Here is a 26,327-nt window from a genome sequence, read left to right on the forward strand (position 1 = left end):
GGGTTTTAAGTAATCATACATACAATAACATTGATGGGTCAGTGATCCTATTTCTCCCACCCCAGGGATCAAACTCAGCCTCCCACGTTAGACGAGCCTACTACCCCAGAGGTGAGCCCTTTTTGTATTTTTTTATTTTGAGCCAGGGTATCACTAAGTTGCCTAGCCTGGCCTTGATTTCATACTATAGCCCAAGCAGGCCCTGAACTTTCCATTTCCTTCCCTAAGCCTCCTAAAGTAGCTGGGATGACAGGCCTGTACCACCAGGCCCAGCTTCCTGTGTGTTTCTTCAGATTCCTCCTCCTCAGTCCCATAGAGGGGTCCACACCGCATCTGTTCTATCAGGACCTCCAGCTCCTGCTACTACTGATAGAAGACGCTCCTTTCTGTTGTGTACAGTGCCTATTCTGGAAGCATCTTACTTCTATAACACTGCAAGGAGGGTCTCAAAAGGTAGTCTTGAGCTGGGTGTGGTGGCGCATGCCTTTAATCCCAGCACTCGGGAGGCAGAGGCAGGCGGATCTCAGTGAGTTCAAGGCCAGCCTGGTCTACATAACGAGTTCCAGGATAGCTGGGGCTACAGGGAGACCCTGTCTCAAAAAGGCCCCCCCCACAAAAAAAGGTAGTCTTGGGCTAGGGAGATGCTCAGTGAGTGAAGTGCTTACTGGGCAAGCGTGAGGACCTGAGTTTGGATCCCCAGTACCCAAGCCGGGTGTGGTGGCACATGCACCTGTAACCCCAACTCTAGGGTGTGGAGACAGACAGTTCCTAGGGCTTCCTATCCAGCCAGTCTAGCTAAATTGGCTCAGTGAAGGACTCTGACTGGAAAAATAAAATGAAATGGCTCAGGGGGTTAAGCAGCCTGCTGTCAAACCTGACCACCCGAGTTCAATCCTAGAACCCACATGGAGAGACCCTGTTCCACAAAATTGTCCTCTGACCTCCACACATGCACATCAGCACACATGAACCCACACACATACACACATAATAAATGTAATTTAAAAAATAAAATGGAGACGTAACTGAGGGAATTATCCCTACATCAACCTCCATGCTGCCCCCACCCTCCACACCTATCTCATCGTGTTGATCTTTTTGCTCCTGCACTTTCTTTTCTACCATATAGTTCTCTACTCAGCCTCTCCCCACCCTTACCATCCCTAACATGCACACACCTTAAAGACTCAGAAGACAGAATTTATGGAGAGAAAAGGTACGAGGAAAACGGAATCTCTAGGGGCTGGAAGGATGAACCAGCAGTTAGAAACACTTGTTTCCTAATGCACAGGACCTGAGTTCAATTCTAAGAATCCATATGGCATGGCTCACAATAACCTATAACTCCAGTTCCAGGGGATCAATTTGGTGCCTTGTGGCATCTGCAGGCACTACACACCTGTGATGCATACACATATACTCAGGTACACACATACAACTATAGGATGTGTGTTTTCAGCCATGTTTCCCGTATAGATGAGATTGACTGAGCTAGAGCTGTAAGAACTAGTCCCCACTCTAACCAGCACCCCCAACCAGGTGTGGTGACACATCTTTAATTCCAGGGCTTTGAAGGCTGAGAGACAGGCAGATCTCTGAGCATTCCAGGCCAGCATGATCTACATAGAGTTCCAGACTAGCCAAGGCTACATAGTGAGACCCTGTTCTGGTTTGCCTTTAATTGCTGTGACAAAATACTCTGACCAATACCAACTTGAGGAGGAAAGGCCTTGGCTTTCATCTGGCTTACATCTCCCAGTTCATCACTGAAGAAGCCCAAGGTAGGAACTCAGGGCAGGAACCTGGAGGCAGGAGCTGGAGCACAGGCATGGATGAACACTGCTTACTGGCTTGCTCCCCTGGCACATGTTCAACCTGCTTTCTTATACAACACAGGCCTACCTGCCCAGGGGTGGCATCACCCATAATGGGCTGGGCCCTCCCACATCACTCAATAATCAAGAAAATGCCCCACAGACATGGCCATAGGCCAGTCCGATGGAGGAAATTCCACAATTGAGGTTCCCTCTACCTAGGTGTGTCAAGTTGATAACCAAAGCTATCTAGCACAGAACCTGTCTCAAAAAAAAGGCACCTCAATCAGTCCCCCCTGAAAAAGACAACATCGGTACTGCAGGGTTAGGGCTGGGAATGTGGCTCAGTTGGTGGAGTGCTAGCCTAGCATGCACAAAGTCCTGAGTTCAATTCTCAGCACCACATAAACCAGGTGTAATGGTTCATGCATGCCTATACTCTCAACACTGGGGAAGTGAAGTAAAGAAGTTTAGAAATTCAAGGTCATCCTTGAATATATAGGGAGTCTGATACATAGGAGTCTGAGACCCTATCTAAAACAAAATTACAGGACTAGGGTCTGGAGAGATGGCTCAGTGGTTAAGATCACTGGATGCTCTTGCAGAGGACCTGGGTTCAGTTCCCAGAACCCACACGGTGGCTAACAAGGATCTGTAACTTCAGTTCCAAGGAATTCAACTCCCTTTTCTGGCCTCCATGGGCACTGCACTCATGTAATACACCTACATACATGCAGGCAAAACATTCATAAAATAAAAAAATATATTTAAAAAAAACACTACAGGGTAATTCTTTCATGTCATATGTTTTTTTTTTTTCTCTCTTTTCTTTTATTCTTTTTTTTAGACAGGGTTTCATGTAGCCTAGGTTGGCCTCAAATTCCATATATAGCTGAGGATGACCTGGAATGTCTGATCCTCCTGCCTCAGCCTCCCAAGTGCTGTGATTACAGGAATGCACCACCAACCCTTGGCTTCAATTTGTTATTTTGAAGTCAGAATTTAGCTCTAATTTAATCTGGAGTGAGGGTGTAGGTGGGGAATAGACCTACTCAAGCCTGGTCTTTGATGGAAATGTTAACGAGAGACTGTTGAGTGACACGTCTTGGACATGTGTCTCTCTTTTCTTCTTCCTTACCATCTCTTCTTCTCGTATTTTTCCTGGAGAAACTCCTTCACTTTCTGAGGGTCCCTGGAATCTGGTATTAAAGATGTCCGTGCATCAAAAAGACCCAGCCAGATCTTCCGGCAGACCTGAAGGGATAGAATCGGTATCAGGAGTGAGGGCAGAAGGCAGGATGTGATGGATGCTGTCAGCAGACCTCTGATTGATGTCAGCAGGTCAATATCATTTCTGTTGACATATCCACAGATAAGTATCTACTGAGCCTGGACACAGTGCTAGGAATTACATGCACCTACAAATGAGATCAGATCCCAACCCCATAGTTTATAATCTAAAGGGAGATCTTTCCTTACATAAATATACAAATTTATATAACACAAGAGATGTATTAAAAATGAAGAATCAGCTCCAAAGAAAACTGTTTGGGGGCTGCAGGGGTGGGTCAGGAGGTAAAGGCACTTGTTGACCTGAGTTTGATCCCTGGGACCCACACGTGGTGGAAAGACAGAAATAACTCCCATTACGTTCTCCTCTGACCTCCACACGTGTCAAGGCACACTGGCACCCTCTCATCCCCCCACCCCCAGCATGTGAGCACAGAAAACAAAGAAAACAGTAGGGATTTTCAACCTTGAGATAAAGCTTTGCTATCAAGTGGGGCTGCTGCAGTTTGCTACCTCTTCCTTCAGCAGCGGCTCACCTCATTTCCACGAGATTGCAGGAATAGGACTTCAGGCTCGGTGAAAGTTGTCATGGAGATGGACTTGACTCGATGAGGGGGGTTCAGGCCTCTCCTGTGGAGTAGAGACAGAGAAGTACAATGTAGTGAGTGAAAGGAAGACTGAAGCAGCACATAAGGCTCAGTTAGAACCAGAAACCAGGGATGGGGGGGTGTGGTTCAATAGTAGAGCACTTACCTACCTAGAATCCCTCAGTGAGGAGCTGGAGGCGTGGCTCGGTGGTAGAGCACCTGCCTAGAATCCCCCAGTGAGGGGCTGGGGTTATGGTTTATCAGTAGAGAGTTTGCTTAGCATACACAGACCCTAAGTTCCATCCCCAGAACTGGAGAGAAACAACCAAAAATCCCTATGAAAGTCCAGGAAGATGGCTCAGTGGGTACAGATGCTTGCCAAGTCTGATGATCTAAGTTTTATTTCCAGGACTCACATGATAGAAGGGAAGAACCAACTCTCACAGGTTGTCCTCTGGCCTCCACATGTGCACTGCAGCACTCATGTTCCAACTCCCCAAATAAACAAACAAATAAATAAATCAATGTACTAAAAATGTTAAGTCCTGACCAAAAGTTACTTCCTAATTTCAGCATAAGACATAAAGGAGACTTCTTGGAGAAACAAAGAAGAAAGTCAGGATCAACTGTGGAGGCGGATGGAGCCTGTGATCCAGGTGCCCTGCAAGCCCCTAGATCCTGGAGGCTGAGGGGCCACTTCTGGGAATGGAAACAGGCAGCCACATCCCATTTTCCTGCTCTTGTTATTGTTATTCAGGTCCCTTGAGAGAGGGCAAAAGAGAAGGCCTTTAACAATGCTGATAACAATAACAACAGATGGATAAAAGCAGCCTCTCTCCTTAACAGAGGGGTGGAGTGATGAGTGGGAATGGACAGGACCCTTCTCTTTCAGAAAGCCATCTCTGGAAAAAGAAATATTCCAAACTTTCTTCCTGGACCTTTTTTTTAAAAAAAAATTATTAATTTTATGGGAGTGTTTGGCCTACGTTTATGTAAGTGCACCTACATGTACGTAAATGTACTTGTGTTGTGCAATGCCCACAGAAGCCAAAAGAGAGCATCGGATCCCCGGAACTGGAGTTATAAATGGTTGTTAGCCACAATGTGGGTGTTGGGAATTGAACCTGGGTCCTCTCTGCAAGGGCAGCTAGTCTTTCCAGCTCCCTTCCTAGATCCTTTTAAAAACATTATTTTAGCCAGGCATGGTTATGCAAGCCTTTAATCCCAGGATTTGGGAGGCAGAGGCAGGCGTATCTCTGTGAGATAGAGGTCAGCCTGGTCTACACAGCAAGTTCTAGACTAGCTGTGGCTACAGAGAGACCCTGTCTCAAAACAACAACAAAAAATATATTTTAAGTACATGAGTGTTTGCCTGCATGTAGGTATGCAATGCCCATGGAGGCCAGAAGAGAGCATTAGATTCTCTAGAACTGGAGTTAAAGATGGTTAGCCACTATGTGGGTGCTAGGAATTGAACCCAGCTCCTCTGCAAGAGCAATCAGTGCTTTGAACTCCTGAGTCATCTCTCCAGCCCACTTCTTAGATCTTTTAATAAAGCAAGAAGTTAAAACAACAACAACAACAACAAAAAGTCAAGTTCAACTGGGCATGGTGGCACACGCCCTTGATCCCAGCACTCAGGAGCAAAAAAAAAAAGTCAAGTCCAATCAAGAGATATAATTGCACTGGCAAAGAGCAAAGCTCCTGTTCTGTTAACTCCCTGGGTATGTAGTTCTGCATGCACAACTCTTGTGGAGGCTACAGCAGAAAACAAAGATTCCTTACCCCTACTAACTTGGCTTCTAGAAGGTTCTAACAGAGGAAGCCTAGCGCTCAGCTAGGTAGGGGCTTCATAGGTTCCCCTTTCTTAATTTTCTGACATTTATTTATTCATTTATTCATTCATCTATGTATTGTGTGTATGCTCCACAGCACATATGTGGAGGTCAGAGAACAACTTTCAGGAGTCACTTTTTTCCTTTTACCATGTGGGTCCCAGAGGTCGAACTCAGGTTGTCAGGCTTGGCAGCAAGCACCGTTACCCACTGAGCCATTTCACCAGCCCCCTGGTTCCCCTTCTTTAGACTTTAAAACTTTACTCTGGTCTAGACCTACTGCTTTCACTTTAAAACAAAACCAGTCAAACCCAAACAAACAAATTAGACCTGGGAATGAGACCATACCCATGTCAGAAAGAGTTTCCAATATCGAGGCCTCTTTAGCTTTGAAAAACTGGGTAGGGGCTGGGGCTGTACCTCAGTTAGTAGAGTGCTTACCTAGCATGCAAAAAGCTCTGGGTTTTAGCCCCAGCCTCAAAACAATGGGGTGTAGTGATGCACACCTACAATCCCAGCTCCTAGGATATATAGTTAGGAGGATTAGATGGTCAAGGCCATCCTCAGCTACATAGCAAGTTGGAAGCTAGCCTGGGATACATAAAACTGTGTCTCAAATAAATAAAAATAGAGAAGTGATAACATTTGCCAAATGGAAATTTTTTTTTTTTTCAGTATTTTTGAGACAGGGTCTCTCTGTAACCCCAGCTGACTATGTAGAGCTGGCTAGCCTTGAACTTACAGAGATTTGCCTGCCTCTGCTTCCCAAGTGCTGGGATTAAACGCATGCACCACACCTGGCTGGAAATTTTAATCTACCGATCTTTTTTGTCTTTTTGAGACAGGGTCTCCCTGTTGCCCCAGAGAGCCTAGAACTAGCTGTACAGAATAGACTGTCCTTGTCTCACAGAGATCCACCTGTCTCTACCTCCTGTGTGCTGGGATTAAAGGTATATGCTACCACACCCAGTCTTACCCAATTGTTTAAAAGTTATTATTTTTATCTTATGTGTATGAGTGTATTGCCTGCATGTATCTAAGTGTATCCGTGTTGTTCAATGCCCATGGAGGTCAGAAGAAGGCATCGGATCCCCTTGAAATTGGAATTATTTATGGACGCTTGTTAGCTGCCATGTGGGTGCTGGAAACTGAACTCAGGTCCTCTGCAAGAGTAGCCAATGCTCTTAACTGCTGAGCATCTCTCCAGCCCCTTACTAACAATTTTTAAATATTTTAAATTATATGCATATATGTTTGTATATACATGTGAGTGCAGGTACATTTGGAGTCCAGAAGAGGGCATCAGATCTCCTGGAGCTGGAGTTACAGGCAGTTGTGAGCTGCCCAACTTATGTTCTGGGAATTGAACACAGGTCCTCTTCAAGAGCATTACATGTTCTTAACTACTGAGTCATCTCTACAGTCCCAACCAACCTTTTTTTTTTTTTTTTTTCTTCTCGTCTTTTTGAGACAGGGTCTCCCTGTAGTCCCAGCTGTCCTGGAACTCATTATATAGACCAGGCTGGCGCTGAACTCACAGACATCCACCTGCCTCTGCCTCCCGAATGCTGGGATTAAAGGCGTGTTGGAACTCATTATATAGACCAGGCTGGCCTTGAACTCACAAAGATCCACCAGCCTCTGCCTCCCAAGTGCTGGGACTACAGGCGTGCGCCACCATGCCCGGCTACAACCAAACATTTTTTAAAAGTGAGGAAACAGGGCTGGTGAGATGGTTCAGCTGGTAAAGGTGCTTGCCACCAAGCCTGACAACTTCAGTTTAATCCCTGGGACCCACAAGGTAGAAGGAAAGAACTGACACTTGAAAATTCTAACCTCCACATGTACACCCTGGCTCAGGTGCACCCACACACATACATAATAAATGTCATAAAAAAGTAAAAAAAAATTAGAAAGTGAAATGGAGAAACAGGTCAGCCGTTAAGCATGCTGGCTGCTCTTACAGAGGACCTGGGTTTGGTTCCCAACACCCACATGCCCACATGGCAGCTAACAACTGCCTGCATCTCCAGTTACAGGATATCTGGTACCCTCTTCTGGCCTCTGCAGGCATTACAGAATGTGATACACTTGCATACATGCAGGCAAACACTCATAAAACAAAATTTAAAAATTTTAGACGAGGAAGGGACCAGGGAGATGAATCAGTGGTTATCCTAGTTTGTTTCTCCATTGCTGTGACAAAACACTCTGACCAATACCAACTTGGGGAGGAAAGGGTTTATTGGGCTTACATCTCCCAGGTCACAGTTCATCAGGGAGCCCAAGGTAGGAACTCAGGGTGGGAACCTGGAAGAACTCTGCTCATTGGCTTACTATCCTGGCCCCTACTCAGCCTGCTTTCTTATGCAACACAGGCCCACCTGCCCAGGGATGGCACCATCCACAGTGAGCTGGGCCCTCCCACATCACTCAACAATCAAGAAAATGCCCCACAGACATGGCCACAGGCCAGTCCAATGAAGGCAATTCCCTAATTGAGGCTCCCTCAACCCAGGTGTGTCAAGTTGACACTAAAGCTATCCAGCACAGTGGTTAAAGTGTTTACTGAGCAAACATGAAGGCCAGAGTTCAAATCCCCAGCACTCACATAAATTCTGGGTGGGCACAGTAGCCAAGCTGCAATTCTAATGACAAGAAGATGGAGATCCTAGAACAAGCTAACAAGCAGAGTAGTTAAATTTGTGAGCTCTGGGTTCAGTGAGAGATTCCGTCTCAAAGAATAAGGTGGATTCAGGAAGTCTCCCAACATCAACCACAGGCTTCTACATGCATACATTGTATGTATATCAGCACACACACAAGCACACACATTTAAAAATGAGAAAAACACCTGCTGGGCACGGTGTTGCACACTTTAATCCCAGCACTTGGGAGGCAAAGGCAGGCAGATCTCTGTGAGATCTAGGCCAGCCTGGTCTACACAGCAAGTTCCAGGCCAGCCAGGGCTTAGAGTGATAGACCATTTAAAAAAAAGTAAGAGGAAAAACACATTTGTGCTCACAGGTGGGCGCCTGCCAAGTCCAGAAGGCAACAAACCTGTCACTGTAAGTGTCCGCAAAGGGCAGGGAGGGGCAGGCGACATGCCTCAGAGTGAAGGCCACTGCTCTCAAATGATCAAGTACTCATTAAGGGATTCTAGCAAAAGCCAGGACATGGGAGACTACAGACCAAGTCATTCTGCTGCTAATACAAATTCTCAAAATGTCCTTATAAAGTGATGGGCAGTAGAGGCCAGCTGCCCTGAGGAAAGATGAGAAGAGACCAGACAGCAAGACCAGGTCCCATAGCAAGCAATAATCCAGCTTTCTCTAAGGTCTCTCTAATAGGTTACTTTGCTTTGCTTATTTTGAGACAGGGTCTCCCTGTAACCCCAGCTAACCTGGAACTCCATACACAGACCAGGTTAGCCTTGAACTCACAGAGATCCGTCCACCTGCCTCTGCCTACTGAGTTTTGCTTTGCTTTTTAATTCTAGTCAGCCTGCTCCTTCCCCTTTGTTAAAGACAGTGTCTACTGTAGTCCAGGCTGGCCTTGAATTTGTTATGTGGTTGAAGATGACCTTGAGCTCCTGATCCTTCTTTTTCCATTTTCCAAGTGCTGAGATGACAGGTGTGTCCCTTTTTATGTGGTGCTGGGGGAGCACTCTATCAGCTGAGCTCCATCTCCAGCCACAGCAAGCTGCTTTTATTAAACTCTTCCGGGTACTTTCTCCTCTTAATTTCCAAGCTCTCCCTACTCAGGACACCAAACCTTTTGAAGTCTAGTCACAGTCTACCTCACTGTCCCCGTGAACTCAGTCCTCCCCTTTGGCCCCCACTAACAAGTCCTTTTGGTTTCTTTATTTGCTTTAGATAGGGTCCCACGTAGCCCAGGCTGGCCTCCAACTCAATATGCTGATCATCCTTCCTCTGCCTCCCAAATGCTGGGATTTCAGCATAAAACCCCACACTGGGTTTTATGAGGTGCTGAGGATGGAACCCAGGACTTCTTGCATGTCAGGCAAGCACTTTACCAACTGAACTGTATTCCCAGCGCTGTTGTGGTTCTTTTGTTTTGTTGTTTTGTTTTGAGATGGTTTCATTATGGAGCCTAGGCTGGTACTGAACCCTCTATCCCCCTGCCTCTGACACTCAAGTGCAGATTACAGGCATGCACCATCATACTAGGCCATTAAGAAGTCTTTATTTTGTCAAAACACAGACATTATGATAGGTGCTTTGAGAAATACAAAAATTATAGAGCCTAGTCTGTGACCACCAAAGGTTTCCAAGAAGTTGAGTGTGATGGCATAGGTCTGTAATCTCAGCTTCTCAGCAGGCTTTGGCAGAAGGATCACAAATTCCAGGCCTGGGCTGCACAGAGTTCAAGGTTAGCCTAGGCAACTTAGACCCTGCCAAAGAAAAAAAGACCATGGAGGAGGAGGTGGCTGGGGGGATAGCTCAGTCCATCAGTCCATAAAATGCTTGCTGTGCATGCATGAGGATCTCAGTTGGATCCCCAGAACCCACATAAAAAGCCAGGCATGCCAGTGCATGTTTATAATTCCAGGATTAGGGAAGTAGAGACAGGAGGATCCCTGGGGATTACTAGCCCGCCAGCCTAGCCAAATTGGCAAAGCCCCAGGTCCCACTGTTTCAAAAAACCAAGTAGGACAGTGCCTTAAGGAATGACACTTGAGGCTGGTCACTGGCCTTCATACATGTGCGTACACATGCAGGTTTGTCTGAACTTATACAAATACACTCGTGTATGTGTGTACACACACATGAACACAAAGACACACACACACACAAAAAGAAGCCCACATGGAGTACTTCTCATTACAGTAGATATCATACAGCTGAAAGGTTAAGGAGACTCTGACTTCAGGATGTTAGCAGTTGGGGGAGGAAGAGAACTGATCAGGTCATGGGACTGGTGAATCGCATTGTTCACATTAGAAAACAGATTTAAAGCCTATCATAAGGTCAGTGACATTTCCTGAAAGAATGACCAGGAACTGTTAGCAGAGTTGTAAACAGTGAAGTATTTCCATGTTAGGGAAAGGGGGAGGAGGCAGAGAAGGAAAAGAAGGGGGAGGCGGAGAGGGGGTGGAGGAGGAGGAAGGGGAGAAGGATAAAGAGGAGGGAGAGGAGGTGGAGGAAGGGGAAGAGGAGGAGAGGGAAGAGGAGCGGGAAACTCAGGCATCACTCAAAACTGACCTGTGGTTCTAAACCTCAGAGCTGGGTCTGGCTGAGCTTGGATGGGAAGGGTGCTTAGGAAGGGGAGGGTATGTCAGGATGGAGCAAGGCCAAGACGTGATTGAAAAGCTTTGGGTCTAAATGCATCTGAAGGGAGCAGGATGTCTCCAGAGTACTGTACAGTGGAGAGCTCTGACCTTGATGCCTGGGGACTGGATTATGAAGACCCAGAGAGACAGTCTGGGGGGCAGGGAGAACTGTCGGTCAGGAGCAGTTGCAGCCAGGGAAAGGGCCTGCTTACAATGGCCTATGAGTCAGACCTTGTCTTTCTGAATCATAGGGAGGCCACTGCTGGCTCCAAGAAGCAATTTAGAAAGCGGGCCCTCTCCTGCCCGCAGCTGAGAACCAGCGGCCTAGGTGTGCATTTAGTTGGGTCTGTTCCAGGATCAAGTGGTGGGCAGATGTGAGTCACAAGCCTGGAATGAAACAGATTCAACCCTCTGACATGTACCCAGTGTCCCTAACAAAACTCTCAGCTACTTCCCCAAAGGAGAAAGTTAAGAGGGAAGCACTGCCTTCCCTCAACATGACACCACCATTCCGGTTTTATGCCCTGGAGGTACCAGAGAAACTCAGAGAATAAAATTTATTTGCCCAGCCAGAGTAGGACAAGGCTTTTAATTAAGTTAATTGGTTAATTAATTAGTGTGTGTAGTGTATGTGCGAATAGGGTATGCCTCTGTGTGTGTGCGCGTGCACAGGAGTGTGTACGGAAGCCAGAGGAGGATGTCTGGTGTCCTGCTCTTTTACTTTCTGTCTTTTTCCCTTAAGACAGGGTATTTCACTGAGCTTGGAGCTGCACTGGGGAGCAGCAAGTCCCAGTCACCCTCCTGTCCCCACCTCCATAACACTGGGGTTACATGCATGAGTCCAGCTTTTTACATGGGTGCTGGGGATCCGAACTCAGAGCTCTTACCCACTGAACCATCTCTCCAGCTCCAGGACAAGTTTCTCCAATAGAAAGCAAGCCCACTGCTATGGTACAAGTCCTAGCCAATCTTGTTGTCATTATCTGCCTCCCTCCCTCTCCCCTCCCCTTCTCCCTCTCTGAGACAAAGTCTCATATGGCCTAGGCTGGCCTAGAATGACCTTGAACTTCTGATCTTCCTGCTTCCACTTTCCAAGAGCTAGGATTACAGGTATGCCACCATACCTGGTTTATGGGGTGCTGGGAATCAAACCCAAGACTGTACATGCTAGGCTCACATGTCCAGCCCTTACTTTCTTTTTTACTGAACACCTAACAGCATTTGCAAATCTCCAAAATCCTTTATAAGAAAACCTTTTTTTTCTTTTTTTTTTTTTGAGATCCCTGTATCCCCAACTGGCCTGGAACTTGTTATGTAGACCAATCCGGCCTTGATCTTACAGAGATCCACCTGCCTCTGCCTCCCAAATGCTGGGATTAAAGGTGTACATCACCATGCACAGCCAAGGAAAACTTCTTGTGTGTATAGATATGTCTGTCCAGCTCTTTCCTCTTTGACTCTAGTAAGCACACAGGTATTTGCAGCAGCACCACACCTAGTTTTCCTATGGTCATCGCCCTGAAGCTGGCCTGTATTTTTGCTTCATCTTGATTCATGAAAGCATCCAACCTGCCCAGCTGCTAAGATAAGAAGGTTCTGCCAGGTCAACAGGGGAAAAACCAGTTCCACACAGCACCTAACTTCTTTCCCTGGTACCAAATTCAAACTTGGGAATTCTTTTCCTCTGAATATTTGGGTGCGGATTCATACACCCTGGACTGGGTTTCTCTGCTCCTGGATTGGCACAGATAAACCCATTTAGCTCTTTTCTAATAACATTTTTTTCATTACATTTATTTTTTTGTGTATGTGCATGTCATGGTATCCAAGTGGAGGTCAGAGGGCAACTTGCAGGAGCGGTTCTCTCCTCCCACCATGTGGGTTCTGGGGATTGAACTCAGGTCATCAGGCTTGGCAGCAAGCACCTTTACCTGTTGAGCCATCTTGTCAGCTCTCGTTTACCTCTTTTCTCTGACTTATACCAAGAGTCCCCTGTTAGTCCAGACTAGGAAGACTCCCCCCATCACCCTGCTTTGGGGTCCATTTCACTCATTTTTAAATCTTTTTCTAATCTAAATTCGGCTTCGATCCATGTTGTTTGTCCTGGCTCCGTTGAGACAATAAACAATGATCCCTTTGTACAGAGCCAGGTGCAGCCTGATAGTGGCTCTGGCTCCTTCCCTCTCCAGTGGTCACTGCAATCTTGTACATGTACTTTTCCCTATAGATGCTTATTTGTCATCTGTTTTCTTTCTCCTTCCTGTCTCCTGTCTTCTCTGCCCTCTCTCTCTGAGACAGGGTCTCAGTAGCTCAGGCTAGCCTTGGGTTCATTATCTAACCAAGGGCAACCTTGAACTTCTGATCCTTCTGCCTCTATATGTCAAGCAGCAAGTGCCTTTACCCAAGTGTGAAGACTAAAGGCATGTGCCACCACAGCTGGCTATATGTTTTTTTTTTGAGAAAGGATCTCAATATGTAACCCAAACTGGCCTTGCATTGTGTCCTCTTGCCTCAGCCTCCTGTGTGCTGGGATTACCGGTGCATGCCACCAGGCCCAGCTCAACAGATGCTTTTCAGTAGCAATTTTTATTTTATTTAAGCATTAAATAGTAGGCTCATCCTCCTGTGGAAGAGTTAAAATTGTAAGTAAATTATACATAGGGAGTTCAAAGCCAGTCTTGGCTATAAATAGGGAGTTCAAGACTAGCCTGGGCTAAATAAGAACTATCTTAGAAAACAAAGCAAAACAAGGGCCAGCAAGATAGCTCAGCAGGTAAAGGCTCTTGCTGCCAAGCCTGATGACCTAACTTCAACCCTCAGGACTCATGGAAGGAAGGAACCGACTCCTGTAAGTTGTCCTTTGACTCCCACACTTGCCCACACTCACAAATAAATGTGAAGAAGAAAAATTAAAACGGGCTAGATGGATGGTACAGTGATTAATAGCACTGTCTGCTTTTGCAGAGGACACAGATTTGATTCCCAGCACCTACATAGTGACTAAGAATCATCTGTAACTCCAGTTTGAGTGGGAGCTGACGCCCTCTTTTGGCCTCTGTTGGCACTGCATACATGTGGTGCACATATAGACAAAACATTTATATACATTAAAAAATATAAATAAGCCGGGAGTGGTGGCACACACCTTTAATCCCAGCACTCGGGAGGCAGAGGCAGGTGGATCTCTGTGAGTTCAAGGCCAGCCTGGGGCTACAGGGAGACCCTGTCTCAAAAAAAAGGGACAAAAATTTTGGGGTTCGATTTCTAGCACCTACATGGTGGCTACGAACTGTCCTTAACTCCAGTTCCAGGGGAATCCGATGTCCTCTTCTGACCTCCATAGCATTGCATGACATGAGTGCACTTACATACATGCAGGCAATACACTCATACACATAAAATAAAAATAATAAACAAAATATTTTTAAAAATAAAAATAAATAAAGACAGGAGCTGGAGAGATGGCTCAGCACTTAAGAGCACTGGCTGCTCTTACAGAGGACCCAGGTTTGGCTCCCAGCACCCACATGGGAACTAACAACCATCTGTAACTCCAGTTCCTGGGGACCCAATGCCATCTTCTGGCTTCTGTGGGCACTGCATAAATGGGTGCACTTACATACATGCAGGTAAAATACTCATACACATAAATATTTTTTAATATTTTATTATTTTTATTTTATGTGTATGTGTGTGTTGCTTGCATGTATTTAAATGCATCTTTGCCGTTCAATGCCCTCAGAGGTCAGGTCAGAATAGGGCGTCAGATCCCCTTGAACTGGAGTTACTAATGGTTGTTAGCTACCATGTGGGTGCTGAGAATCCAACCTGGATCCTTTGCAAGAACAGCCAGTGCTCTTAACCTCTGAGCCATCTCTCCAGCCCCCACATGAATTTTTAAAATTTTAATTAAAAACAAGCTGGGTGTGGTGGCACATGCCTTTAATTCCAGCACTGAGGAGACAGAGGCAAGTAGGATCTCTGTGAGCTTGAGGTCAGCCTGGTCTACATAGTGAGTTCCAGGCCAGCTGGGTTACTGGGAGAGCCTGTCTCAAAAAGAAAATAAACAAGCAAGCATATATGTATATTGGGAGAAATTCAAACATTTAAATCCTGGTTAGAGGCTGCAGATGTAGCTCAGTGGTAGGGTGTTCCCATGCATGAGGCCCATGGTCAATCCCTACTACTGAAGGAAAGAAAAAGAAATTAGGTATTGGAAGAAAACCAAATGATTAAAACTAGGTCAAATTTGGGACCTACAATTATGGCATCAGTACATAAATGTATGCAAATATAGAAACTATACAAACCAGCAGCCTCTACCAGGCCCTCACACCAACGCTGTAGAGTATTGTGCAGTTGAGAAAACACTTCTCATTAAAAAAGAGTTGAGTGCTGGGAGTGGTGGCACACAGCTTTAATCCCCGCATTTGGGAGGCAGAAGCAAGTGGATTTCTGTGAGTTCAAGGCCAGCCTGGTCTACATAGTGAGTTTCAGGCCAACTGGGGTTCTCAAAAAGACCAAAAAAAAAGGAGTGAGAATAAACTTAGCAGGCAGGGATGAAGGCTTAGGATACCCATCCACCAATGCTGAAATGTGGAATTCAGGCCATTGAGATGCTTCTTCCATTAAAGGCGCTTGCCACCAAGCATGATGGTCCTGAGTTCAAATTCCAGGGACCCACACATGGTGGAAGGAGACAACCAACTCCCACAAATTGTCCTCTGACCTCCACAGGTATGCAACAGTATGTGCATATGTGCACACACATACAATAAATAAATATGAAATAAATGAGCACATAAAATGTAGAACTATTTTCAGATCTTAGAAAATTCAGCTCTAGTTAGAACAGACAGCTCTGTTTAATCAGCCAACCCAGCCAAATGGGAGCCCTGGCAGGTCTGTACAATGCCCCAGAAGACACTCCCTCCCTCTCAAAAGCAGACATATTTGTAACAATCAACAGAAAGCTGGTCTTTAAAATAAAGATACTCCTCCTGCCTCCTCTGTCTAGGCGCTAAGGGTAGTATTTGAAAATTTTCATTCAATACGCTCTTTAGGGGGCTGGGCTCAGTTGGTAGAGTGCTTGCCTAGCATGCAGGACGCCATAGGTTCAATTCTTAGCATCTCATAAATAGGGTAGAGTAGTGCATGGCACTTGAGATGTAGTCAAGCACTTGAGATGTAGAAACAAGATTAGAAGTTCAAGGCTGCCAAGCGTGGTGGCCTACATCTTTAATCCCAGCACTCAGGAGGCAGAGGCAGGCTTTTGTGAGATAGAGGCCAGTCTGGTCTACATAGTGAGGTCTAGGCCAGTTGGGGCTATCGCAAAAAGAACAAAAAGGGCGGGAGGCATAGAGAGCTGGCTCAGCAGTTAAGAGCACTGGCTGCTCTTGCAGAGGACCCAGGTTCAGTTCCCAGCACCCACATGGCAGCTAACAACCATCTGTAACTCCAATTCCAGGGGATCCTATGTCCTCTTCTAGCCTCTGTGGGCATCATGAATGGGTGTTTTTACATATACGCAGGCAAAACACTCATACACAGAAAACAAAAATAAATAAACAAAAATTAGTGTGTGTGTGTATACCATAGCTTGAGTATGGAGGTCAGAAGACAACCTGTTCAAGAAAGTTCTCGCCTTCTACCATGTAGGGTCCTGGGGATTGAACTCAGGTGGTCAGGCTTGGCAGCAAGCACCTTTACCCACTGAGCGATCTTGCCAGCCCAGGTGTCTGCTTTTTATTACTGAGAGCAGCAGCTGTGACAGTGAGCTCAGAGGAGTTTTTCAGATGTGCACTGATAGGGAAGCAGTTAACTTCCAGCAAAAGAAAAGAAATCAGGTTTTAATATGGCCTAGATCCCTTGGCCTCCCTTCTGTCCTGATTGAAGAGGAATGTGTAGGGGATACTTTGAACTAAGATCTCAAAAATAATGATTACAATGTCAGGATCTCCTGCATATGTAGGGTTTGAACTTTTTAGTTTTGTGTGAGTGTTATGCCTGCATGTATGTAAGTACACCTGTGTTGTGCAATGCCCACGGGGATAGAGAGCTGTGTTGGATCCCTCGGAACTGGAGTTACAAATGGTTGTTAGCTGCCATGAGGGTGCTGGAATTTGAACCTGGGTCCTCTGCAAGAGCAACAAGTGCTTTTAACTACTGAGCCATCTCTCCAGTCCCAGCTTTAACTTTTAAAAAATGTTTAAAATTCTAAGCCATCAGCGGGGCGTGGTGGTGCATGTCTTTTATCCCAGCACTTGGGAAGCAGAGGCAGGGAGATCTCTGTGAGTTCCAAGTCAGCCTGGTCTACTGTTGGGGGACCCTGCTGCTAAGGTTGTAGTCCTCCATGTCCGGATAGCTCTAAGGGGCTCGGAGCTATATGGAAGGACTCCCTTTCTCAGCGGGGGCCTCCTGCTCTCTGCCTGACTTACCTGGGAAGTGCCACCAAGCATGGATGCCTGACCTTATTTGGAACATGACCTTGGGCATAGTTACCTGCAATAAAACTACCCCCAGGTTTTTTCTATATGATAATTAGGCATTGCCCTATAGTCGGATGATAGGATCCCCCTGCCACATGTAAATAAAGCATACTATGAGCACCTATCAGCTGAGGCTTTGGCTGCTGCCTCCACACTATATTTTCCCTGATCCCCACTGAATAAATGGAGCTGTATCACTGAATCTGCCTCCCTGGAAGGGCTTTCTTCCGTCAGTGCTCACTGGCCCTCCTGACCCCATTCGTTGCTTCTGCTCCCTTTGTTCTCGTGGCAGTGGCCAATGACCCACGAGGGGAGGGAGAGACCCCACAGTCTACATAGCAAGTTCCAGGCCAGCTGGAGCTACAGAGAGCCTCAGTCTCAAAAGACAAAAAACAAAAAAAAACAAAAAAAATTCTGAGCCACCAGACCCCTCCCCCTGAATTCTCCAGTGATGGGGTGGGTGTGTGGCTCAGTGGCAGAGCACCTACCTAGCATGAGCGAAGCCCGGAGTTCAATTCCCAGTATCAGAAAACCGAAACAAAACATTTCCCTTTTTATAACATTTTCAAGAATCTTTTCTTTTACGTACCCAGCAATACACTTGTTCCTTTTGGATGGGAGAGTGAGTGTGTGTGTGTGTGTGTGTGTGTGTGTGTGTGTGGTGTGGGTGCATGGGTATATGTGAATTCATATGTATCTGAGTGAACTTGTGTACAGGAGGGAATGCATGTGAAGGCCAGATATTGACTTTAGGTATCTTTCTCAGTTGGTCTCCATTTATATTCTGAGGCAGGGTCTCTCTTGAAACTAGAGCTTGCACCATCCAACTTGCTCCGTGGCTCCTCTGCCTCCACCTCCCAAGTAGTGGGATTACAGGCAGGCCACCATGCCCACCGAGAGAACTCTTACATGGGCGCCAGGGATCTGAACTTGGGTCCCCACACCTGCATGGCAAGTACTTTATCCCCTGAGCCATCTTCTCGGCGCCTACGGCACATTTTTCTCTGGGTTCTAAATCTGTCCTAAGAAACACAGTAGTTTTAAAAAATCTTTTTAGCCAGGCATGGTGGCGCATTCCTTTAATCCCAGTACTTGGGAGGCAAAGGCAAGTGGATCTCTGTAAGATCAAGGCCAGTCTAGTCTACATAGCAAGTTCCAGGCTGGCTGGGTCTACAGGAAGACAATGTCTCAAAAAAATTTTATTTTTTTAAAATAGGATTAAGCTAGCCTCAAAGTCACCAACCCTCTTGCCTTCACCTCCCAGGTGTTAAGATGGGCGTAGGCCACCATGTGCAGTCACAATGGCTTTTAATTAGATCAAAATTTCGTTGATCCTCACAGTAAGAAGGGAGGCTGATCAGAGCATATAGAGAGGGCTGGTGCTGTAGCTCAGTGGGTAGGGCGCTTGCCTAGCATTCATAAAGTCCTGGGTTTGATCCCTAGCACCTCATAAAACCAGGCACAGTGGTACACACATGTAATCCCAGCACTTAAGAGGGCGAGGCAGGAGGACCCAAAATTCAAGGCAATCTTCAAGTATATGACATGTTCAAGGCCAGCCTAGATATATAAGACCCTGTCTAAAAAACAACAACAACAAAAAGGAGTTCCAAATTGTATCCTTGGCCACTTGGGTCCTTGTTTCTTGTCTATCCACGATCATAACTTGTACCAAACAACAAATGCTGGAAACAAAATCCCCCATATGGCACTGGGAGAGTTGCTAAACCTCTCTTTGCTTCTGCTTGCCCATCTGCCACAGAAGATCAATATAGCTTGTTTTGGGGAGGACTGGTATGCATATAAGAACGGGAAAGCTTTCCTTATTAAAAAAACAACAGTGTACTACATCACTTATAAAAAAAAATCAGGCAAAATAAAGCCCTTGACAAACTTACATAAAAAAGGAGATCTGGTATCTGATGTTAATCACATAATTCCCTAAGGAGGGGAGCTTACTGTATCATTAGAAATCTGGGCTAAAACTCATACTCTGAAGTAGTGGTATGACCAAACTGTGTCTGTGCCAAACGAAGCACTGTGGCTTATACAACCAAGCCTCCATTCCCCCCCAACCACGAGTTTTGAGTTTATTGGACAAGACCACCAAGATCTAGACAGAACAAACTATAAGAACAACCCCAATTCCAGCACTTGAGAGATGGAGGCAGGAGGATCAGGAGTTTCAAAGCCCGTCTCAACTACACAGTGAATTTAAAGTCAGCCTGGGCTACATGAGACTCTATGTCAAGCTAAATTAATAAAGAAAAAGTGCACAGTGGCACATGCCTTTGATCCCCAGCACTCAGGATGCAGAGGCAGGTGGATCTCTGTGACACCAAAGCCAGCCTAATCTATATAGTGAGTTCCAAGCCAGCTGGGGCAGCAGGGAGACCCTGTCTCAAAATGTGGGCCAGTAAGATGGCTCAGCAGTTATGGAGCTTGATTCCATGCCTGTTCCCCTTAGTCTCCAGGGATCCACATGGTGGTGGAAGGAGAGCAGATTCTTAGTTGTCCTCTGAACTACACAAATGCACCCCAGCACCTGCACACCCCTACACACAAACAAAATAAATAAAATGTAATTTTAAAAGGGGGAAAGAGAGAGAGATGAATAACTCATCTATCTAGAACCTCCTATCTTTGGGAAAGTTAACCTGTGTACCAGGGTAACCCATTGGCTCTCTGCCCTTTCTGGATTTCATAAGCCACCTACCCTCTGGCTAGAATTCCAGAGCCCTGCAAGATTAGGATCTGCACCTGATCCCTGCCTCCCTACCTGCCACTCTAGGCTGTCAACTTGGGCTAAGGCACGTATTTTCCATTCCTTTCTATGTTGCACTAAGGCACACAAGCCAGAAGAACAGGGCACTCCTTTATTTTGAGTGCAGTTTCCCTAGTTCTTTCCTTTTTCTCCTACCTACATAAAGTCCTCCCCCCCCGGGGGGGGGTAGGATAGAGTCCAAGGAGCACCCGCTAGCCTCAAACTGGCTCTGTAGCCCGGATTGGCTTTGAACTCTTGATCTTCCTACCTTCACCAGAGTGCTGGGATTCCAGGCGTGCATAAGCATGCCAGTTTCATGCAGAACTGGGGATGGAAACCCAGGGTTTTCTGCATGCTAGGCAAGCACTCTACCAACTGAACTACATCACATTCCCAAGCTAAAAGTTCCCTTTAAAGGTTTATGTCAATTTCTGGCCCTTTAAGTCCCTCCCCCACCCCACCCGAGTTCCTTTCTATTCTCCACACTTTCTCTCTCCCCCTCGGCAATTCTCCTTCGCCTCCCCGGGGAAATTTCTCCAAGCCTCTCCCCGTGTCCCTCCTCAGCCCCCACCCTTCCCTCTGCAACGCGACTCCAGCCTCGTCTTCCGTCCCTGCGTTCTTTTTTCCTCCCTTTTCGCCCACGACACACCACTGCAGTAGGCGATAACCCCTACTTTACCTTGTCCAATGCTGGGGTGTCCACCTCCCCGACCTCCCCGACCTCCCCGGTCTCCCGGGGTTCCTGCAGACTGTCCCCAACCCCAACTGGCTTCTTCCCCCATGTACTCACAAGAGGCCCGAGCAGGTGGTGCAGACAAAGCTGCCCACGGTGATGTCCACGTAGGTGACCCCACGCTGGGCGCACTCGAAGCAGTGGCGGTTCCCGGCCTGGCTGCAGCCGCCCAGCTCGCGCACTCGGCGGCACCACACCTCCGAGGCCGCTTCGGCCTCCGCTTTGCTCCCTCCGACCCCGCCACCCGGGCCCGGGCCTTTCTTAGCCGCCATCACCATGCCTCCTCCGCGCTCTAGCTCCTCTTTAGCAGCTCTGCCGCCTTTCCCGCCTCCGCCACCTTCGCACGCCGGGCAACCTCAGACATCAGTTCCTGGCAGCCCGCGGCAGCGCGAGACTCCGCTGCCCCCGTCCTCCTCCTGCTCTGCACACTGATTGGCTAGGCGGCTCCCGCCTCCTCGCTCTGATTGGTCCGACCCCGATGGCTGCTGGCGCCTCCAGAGCCACGCCCCACTGCCTTCAGGCCTCAGGCCTCTCCCATTGATCCACCAAGACCCCTACCATTATGAGACCCCGCGTCCCTCTTCCTTGTCCCCGCCCCCTCTCGCCACGGGCTCCTACGCTGACTCTGATTGGCTGTCAGGGTTACAAAATTAGCATGTGACATAAGAGGTGGTGTCCCGCGCGTGCGCAGTACCCGTCCTGCGAGCTGGTGTCAATTCCCGCCAAATTTCAAAGGCTTGCTCTGCGGTGACAAGCAAAGCAGAAGAGAAACCTTTGATCCTATGAGGAACTGAGGAGAAGGGGGGAACACAGGAGAGACAGAGTGCTTTATAAATGTCTTATTTACCCAGGTCATAGGTGAAACCCTCAGAGAAATGGTCCAGTGAGTAAAGGTGCTTGCCACCAAGCCTGAAGACCAGAGTTCATTTCATGGAACCCACATGATGGAAGGAGAGAACAAACTCCCATAAATTGTCCTCTGACCTCCACTGGTGTGAACCCACACACACAAATATAAAAATTAAAAACTTTAGCCAGGTGTGGTGGTGCACACCTTTAATCCCAGCACTTGGGAGGCAGAAGCAGGCGGATCTTTGTGAGTTTGAGGTTTACATAGTGAGTTCCAGGACATCTGGGGCTACAGGGAGAATCTCTCAGACAAAAAAAAGACAAAAAAATAAATAAATAAAAATAAAAACCTTAAGGGCTGGAGAGATGATTGTGGTTAAGAACACACATACTGCTCTTCCAGAGAACATGAGTTCAATTTCCAGTAGCCACAACAGGTAGCTCATGCCTGTAACTCTAGCTCCTGAGAGATCTGACAACTCTGGCTTCCCCAGGCACCTGCACTCACGTGCACATACCCCAACCCCGAGACACACACACACAATTTTAAAAAACCTCTAGTCAGGCGTGGTGGTGCACACCTTTAAACCCCAGGACTTGAGAGGTGGAAGCAGGAGGATCAGAGGTTCAAGGTCATCCTCAGCTATTGACTGAATAAGGGAAGGCCAAAAAGGGAGCAGGTTAGGGGATATTGACAGCCAGCTTTGAAAAACCCCATGAAGAAGGCAGGTAGTCCTGATTTCTGGGACAAACCAGAACTAAAGGGTAGGCTTGGGAGTCACCAGCACATAGAAGTTATGTACTTCTATGAGCCACTGGACTAGATAAAGTCCTTAGGTATGACATGTGGGTGAAGAAGAGAAGGCACTGGTGCTGTAGTTAAGTGGCACAGTGCTTGCCTTGCATGCACGAGAGCTGAGGTTTAATACCCAGTACTGAAGAGGGAGGCGGGGAAGCAAATTATTGGGGTAGAGAGATGGCTCAGTTGATAAAGTACTTGCTGTGCAAGCATGGGGATCTGAGTTTGATCCTCAGAACACAGCCAGGTACAGAAGCATGCACCTGTAATCCCAGTGCTGCAGAGGGAGAGACAGGAGGATCCCTGGGGCTCACTGGTCTAGACTAATGAGTGAGTTCTAGGCCAGTGGGAGACCCTTTCTCAAAAAAATAAGGTGAACAGTTGAGGAAGACACCTGATGTTACCCTCTGGCTTCTACAAATGTACATGTGTATGTATACACGTGTGTGTGTGTGTGTGAGTTCACACACACACAAGCAGGCACTGGCCTGAGGGTGTAACCCAATGGTGAAGTGCTAGCTTGGAAGGTATGAGCAATATTTGATCCCCAGAATGCCAAAATACAGAAAGAAAGAAAGAAAGAAAGAAAGAAAGAAAGAAAGAAAGAAAGAAAGAAAGAAAGAAAGAAAGAAAGAAAGAGAAAGAGAAAGAAAGAAAAAGAAAGTCCAGATGTTAGCCAAAGTACACAGGGTCCCCATGGGACACCAAGCAGCCCCATGCAGATACACAGCTGGGATATCCTAGCCCATGTGAAACATCCTCTGCACTTTGGGTTCACCATGTCCACATGCTAACCAGTCCTCCTGTAGTTTCTCATTAGCCACGGGTTATTGCTTCCCCTCTGGAAACATTAAGCAATCTGGTACACTTACCTATCACCAATATCAAGAGAAAAATAAATTAGGACATCCATTGGTTTTGATAATTTTGTGTTAGTTTTTGCTACTTGGGTGTGGTCTTCAAGGACAACCAAAGGGAGATTTCTCCTCCTGTCTCTACCCCACCCAGGCCATATCAGGCAGCAACAACCCTATTTCCCTCTTACAATCAGGGAAAATGCACAGCCGGTCTGGGGACACCCTCTTCTGCCATTGCACTAGTGACCAGGTGGAGCCCTTGATGGCATCTCTGGTGAAAACCCTTGCTCTTGGGGGTTGGGAGTTAAGTCTAGAACTTGAGTGACTTGGAGGACCTGAAAGCAAACATTTTAAAGCACAATAATAGTAGTAGTCTGGAGAGATGGCTCAGTAAGTAAAGTGCTTGCTATACAACCATGAGGTCCTGAGATAGATCCCTAGAATGTATGTTTTTAAAAAAAGTCAGGCATGGGAGCTGGAGAGATGGCTCAGCAGTTAAGAGCACTGGCTGCTCTTGTAGAGGACCCAGGTTAGGTGCCCAGCACCCACATGGCAGCTAACAACTATCCATAACTCAAGTTTCAGGGGATTAAATGTCTTCTGGCCTCTAAAGGTACCAGACACACACTGGTGCACATGTATACAGCAGGCATTCATACATGTAAAATAACACATACACTGAGAAGGCAGATCCCTGGGGCTGGCTGAGCAGCCAGCCTAGCCTAATCATTGAGCTCCAGGTCTCAACGAGAGACCCTGTCTCAAAAAATAAGGTAAGGGGCAGCAGATGACCTAATGGGTAAAAACACTCATTGTAATGTAAGTCTGACAGCTTGAATTTGATCCCCAGCATCCATAGAAAAGTGAAAGGAGAGAATGAACTTTACAAAGTTGTCCTCTGACCTCTACATGGCACACCCCCACACATACACACCATACATGCACACAATAATAATAAATAAAATTATTAAAGAAAAAACAAGGTGGAAAGCTCCCACCTGGCACACACACACACACACACACACACACACACACAGAGGATAGTGAGAGTTACCACCCTCCAGCCCGGACCTTGGTTACTAAATATTTATCTTGGCTGGGGGAGAATTGAAACTTCATGTCAGTCACCAGATCACATATCACTATCTTCGAGAAAGAGGGCCAGCCTCACAGGTGTGGTCTCCTGGGTACCACTAGATCAGTTTTCAGGGACAATTTCATTGTCAGCTTTTGGCCATCTGCTTCTGGTGCATAGGAAATAGGATAATGGCTCTAGGCTGGCCAACTATCTTCTTTCTTGTGTGTGTTTGTGTGTGTGTGTGTGTGTGTGTGTGTGTGTGTGTAAACACCAGAGGTCAACTTCGGGTATTGTCGCTTGTTTTTTGGACATAGAATCTCTCACTGACCTGGAGATCACCAATAAGGGTAAGCTGGCCTACCAGCAAGTCCCAGGGATCTACCTGTCTCAGCGCCCTCAGGGCTAGGCTCTCAAGCTTGGGCCACCCCACCTGACTGGGAATTAAACTCAGGTCCACATGCTTGTGCAACAAATGTTTTACCCACCGAGCCATCTCCCCTGCCCTTGTCTTTTTTTCTTTCACTGAAGAAACAGGGCATTCAGTTGAAGACAGCTATGTCTACGCAACCCTCAGTAATTCTATTGGTGAACATGGTAGCCACTACCATCTTTTAAAAAATTATTTATTGGGCTGGAGAGATGGCTCAGCAGTTAAGAGCACTGGCTGTTCTCCCAGAAGACCCAGGTTTGAATCCCAGTACCCAGATGGCAGCTAACAACCATCAGTAACTCAAGTTCCAGGGGATCCCATGCTTTCTTCTGTCATCCATGACACTGCAGGACATGAGTGCACTTGCATACATGCAGGCATAGCACTCACACACATAAAAAATAAAATGAAATAAAAATTATTTATATTATATATATGCATTTTGTAATAAGGTATGCATATGCACTATGTGCATGCGGTGCCCACAGAGGCCAGAAGAGGGCGTCAGATCCCTTGGAACTGGGGTTACAATGATTCTGAATTGCCATGTGGGTGCTGGGAACTGAACCCAGGTCCCTCTGCAAGAGCAGCCAGTGCTCTTAACTGCTGAGCCATCTCTTCATCCAGCCACTACCATCTTAATCAGAGCAGATATGAGGACTCACATAAGACCCTCAACAAGACTGGGCCTGTTGATGTTCCCTCTTGGGAGGAGCGAGTCAACAGGCTCATTTGTCCCTCACCTGAGGTTCCAGCCTCTCTTGTAACACCCCCGACCACATGCCCAGACCCTGGCCCAGGGTGTATGTAATTCTCCTGCCTTGTCTGCTGGAGAATAATAGTGAATAGAAGGTTAAATGAGGGCAGCACTCTGTCTCTACAGCTATGGGGAAGTCATCATCCATGCTGGGATGAGAGTTTCTAAGATGTCTCCAAAAAGAAAGTACATAAAATAAAAAGTTGATATGAGGAAATAAGGAAGGGCCTCTTGTCCTTGATAAAAAAAAAAAAAAAGAGGGACCGCATTCATGACCCACTTAATTAATTTAATTAACTTATTTGGGATTTTTTTGTTTATTTTGATTTTTTTTTCTTGAGACCTATCTCTTACCATGTAGCCCTAGTTGGTCTGGAACTCACTATGTAGACCAGGCTGGCCTAGAACTCATAGAGCTCTTCCTGCCTTTGCCGCCCAAATCCTGGGATTAAAGGCCTGTGCCACCAAACCTAGCCCCATTTGTTTATTTTTGAGACAAGGTCTTTGAATGAAGAAAGAGCCCAGGCTGGTCTGAAACTCCCTATGTAACCTAGGCTGGCCTTCAACGCCTGATCATCCTGCCTCAGTTTCCTAGAGGCTAGAAGCACATACCTGAGTCACCACACCCAACTGGGACAATAGTTTTTAAGAAAAGATTTAAGAATGCATTTGGACTCAGTCTTTGCCACAACTTACTGCTGGAGGAGTGTTCCCAATCTGTAATGGAAGGAGAGAAGGAAACCACACAGAGTT

The 26,327-nt window shown here is 46.7% G+C and overlaps 1 protein-coding gene across 3 annotated transcripts in view; it reads right to left on the reverse strand.

Annotated features, from left to right (window-relative positions):
* The window catches only part of Agfg2 (ArfGAP with FG repeats 2), a 41,290-nt gene extending 19,915 nt beyond the window's left edge, over positions 1–21,375 (reverse strand). The window contains exons 1-3 of one of the 3 annotated variants that reach the window (XM_008832359.3): positions 20,862–21,375; positions 3,641–3,734; positions 2,953–3,068 (exon numbers count right to left, since the gene is read on the reverse strand). In XM_008832359.3, the coding sequence (XP_008830581.1) occupies positions 2,953–3,068; positions 3,641–3,734; positions 20,862–21,082 (431 nt within the window). In that variant the 5' untranslated portion in view covers positions 21,083–21,375. The remainder of the gene's footprint in view (positions 1–2,952; positions 3,069–3,640; positions 3,735–20,861) is intronic. The other 2 variants (XM_008832357.3, XM_008832358.3) reach the window with 2 other exon arrangements.
* Positions 21,376–26,327: the final 4,952 nt, after the last annotated feature.

The sequence above is a fragment of the Nannospalax galili genome, unplaced genomic scaffold (assembly GCF_000622305.1).
Source record: "Nannospalax galili isolate Female #2095 unplaced genomic scaffold, S.galili_v1.0 scaffold675, whole genome shotgun sequence".
Classification (NCBI taxonomy): domain Eukaryota; kingdom Metazoa; phylum Chordata; class Mammalia; order Rodentia; family Spalacidae; genus Nannospalax; species Nannospalax galili.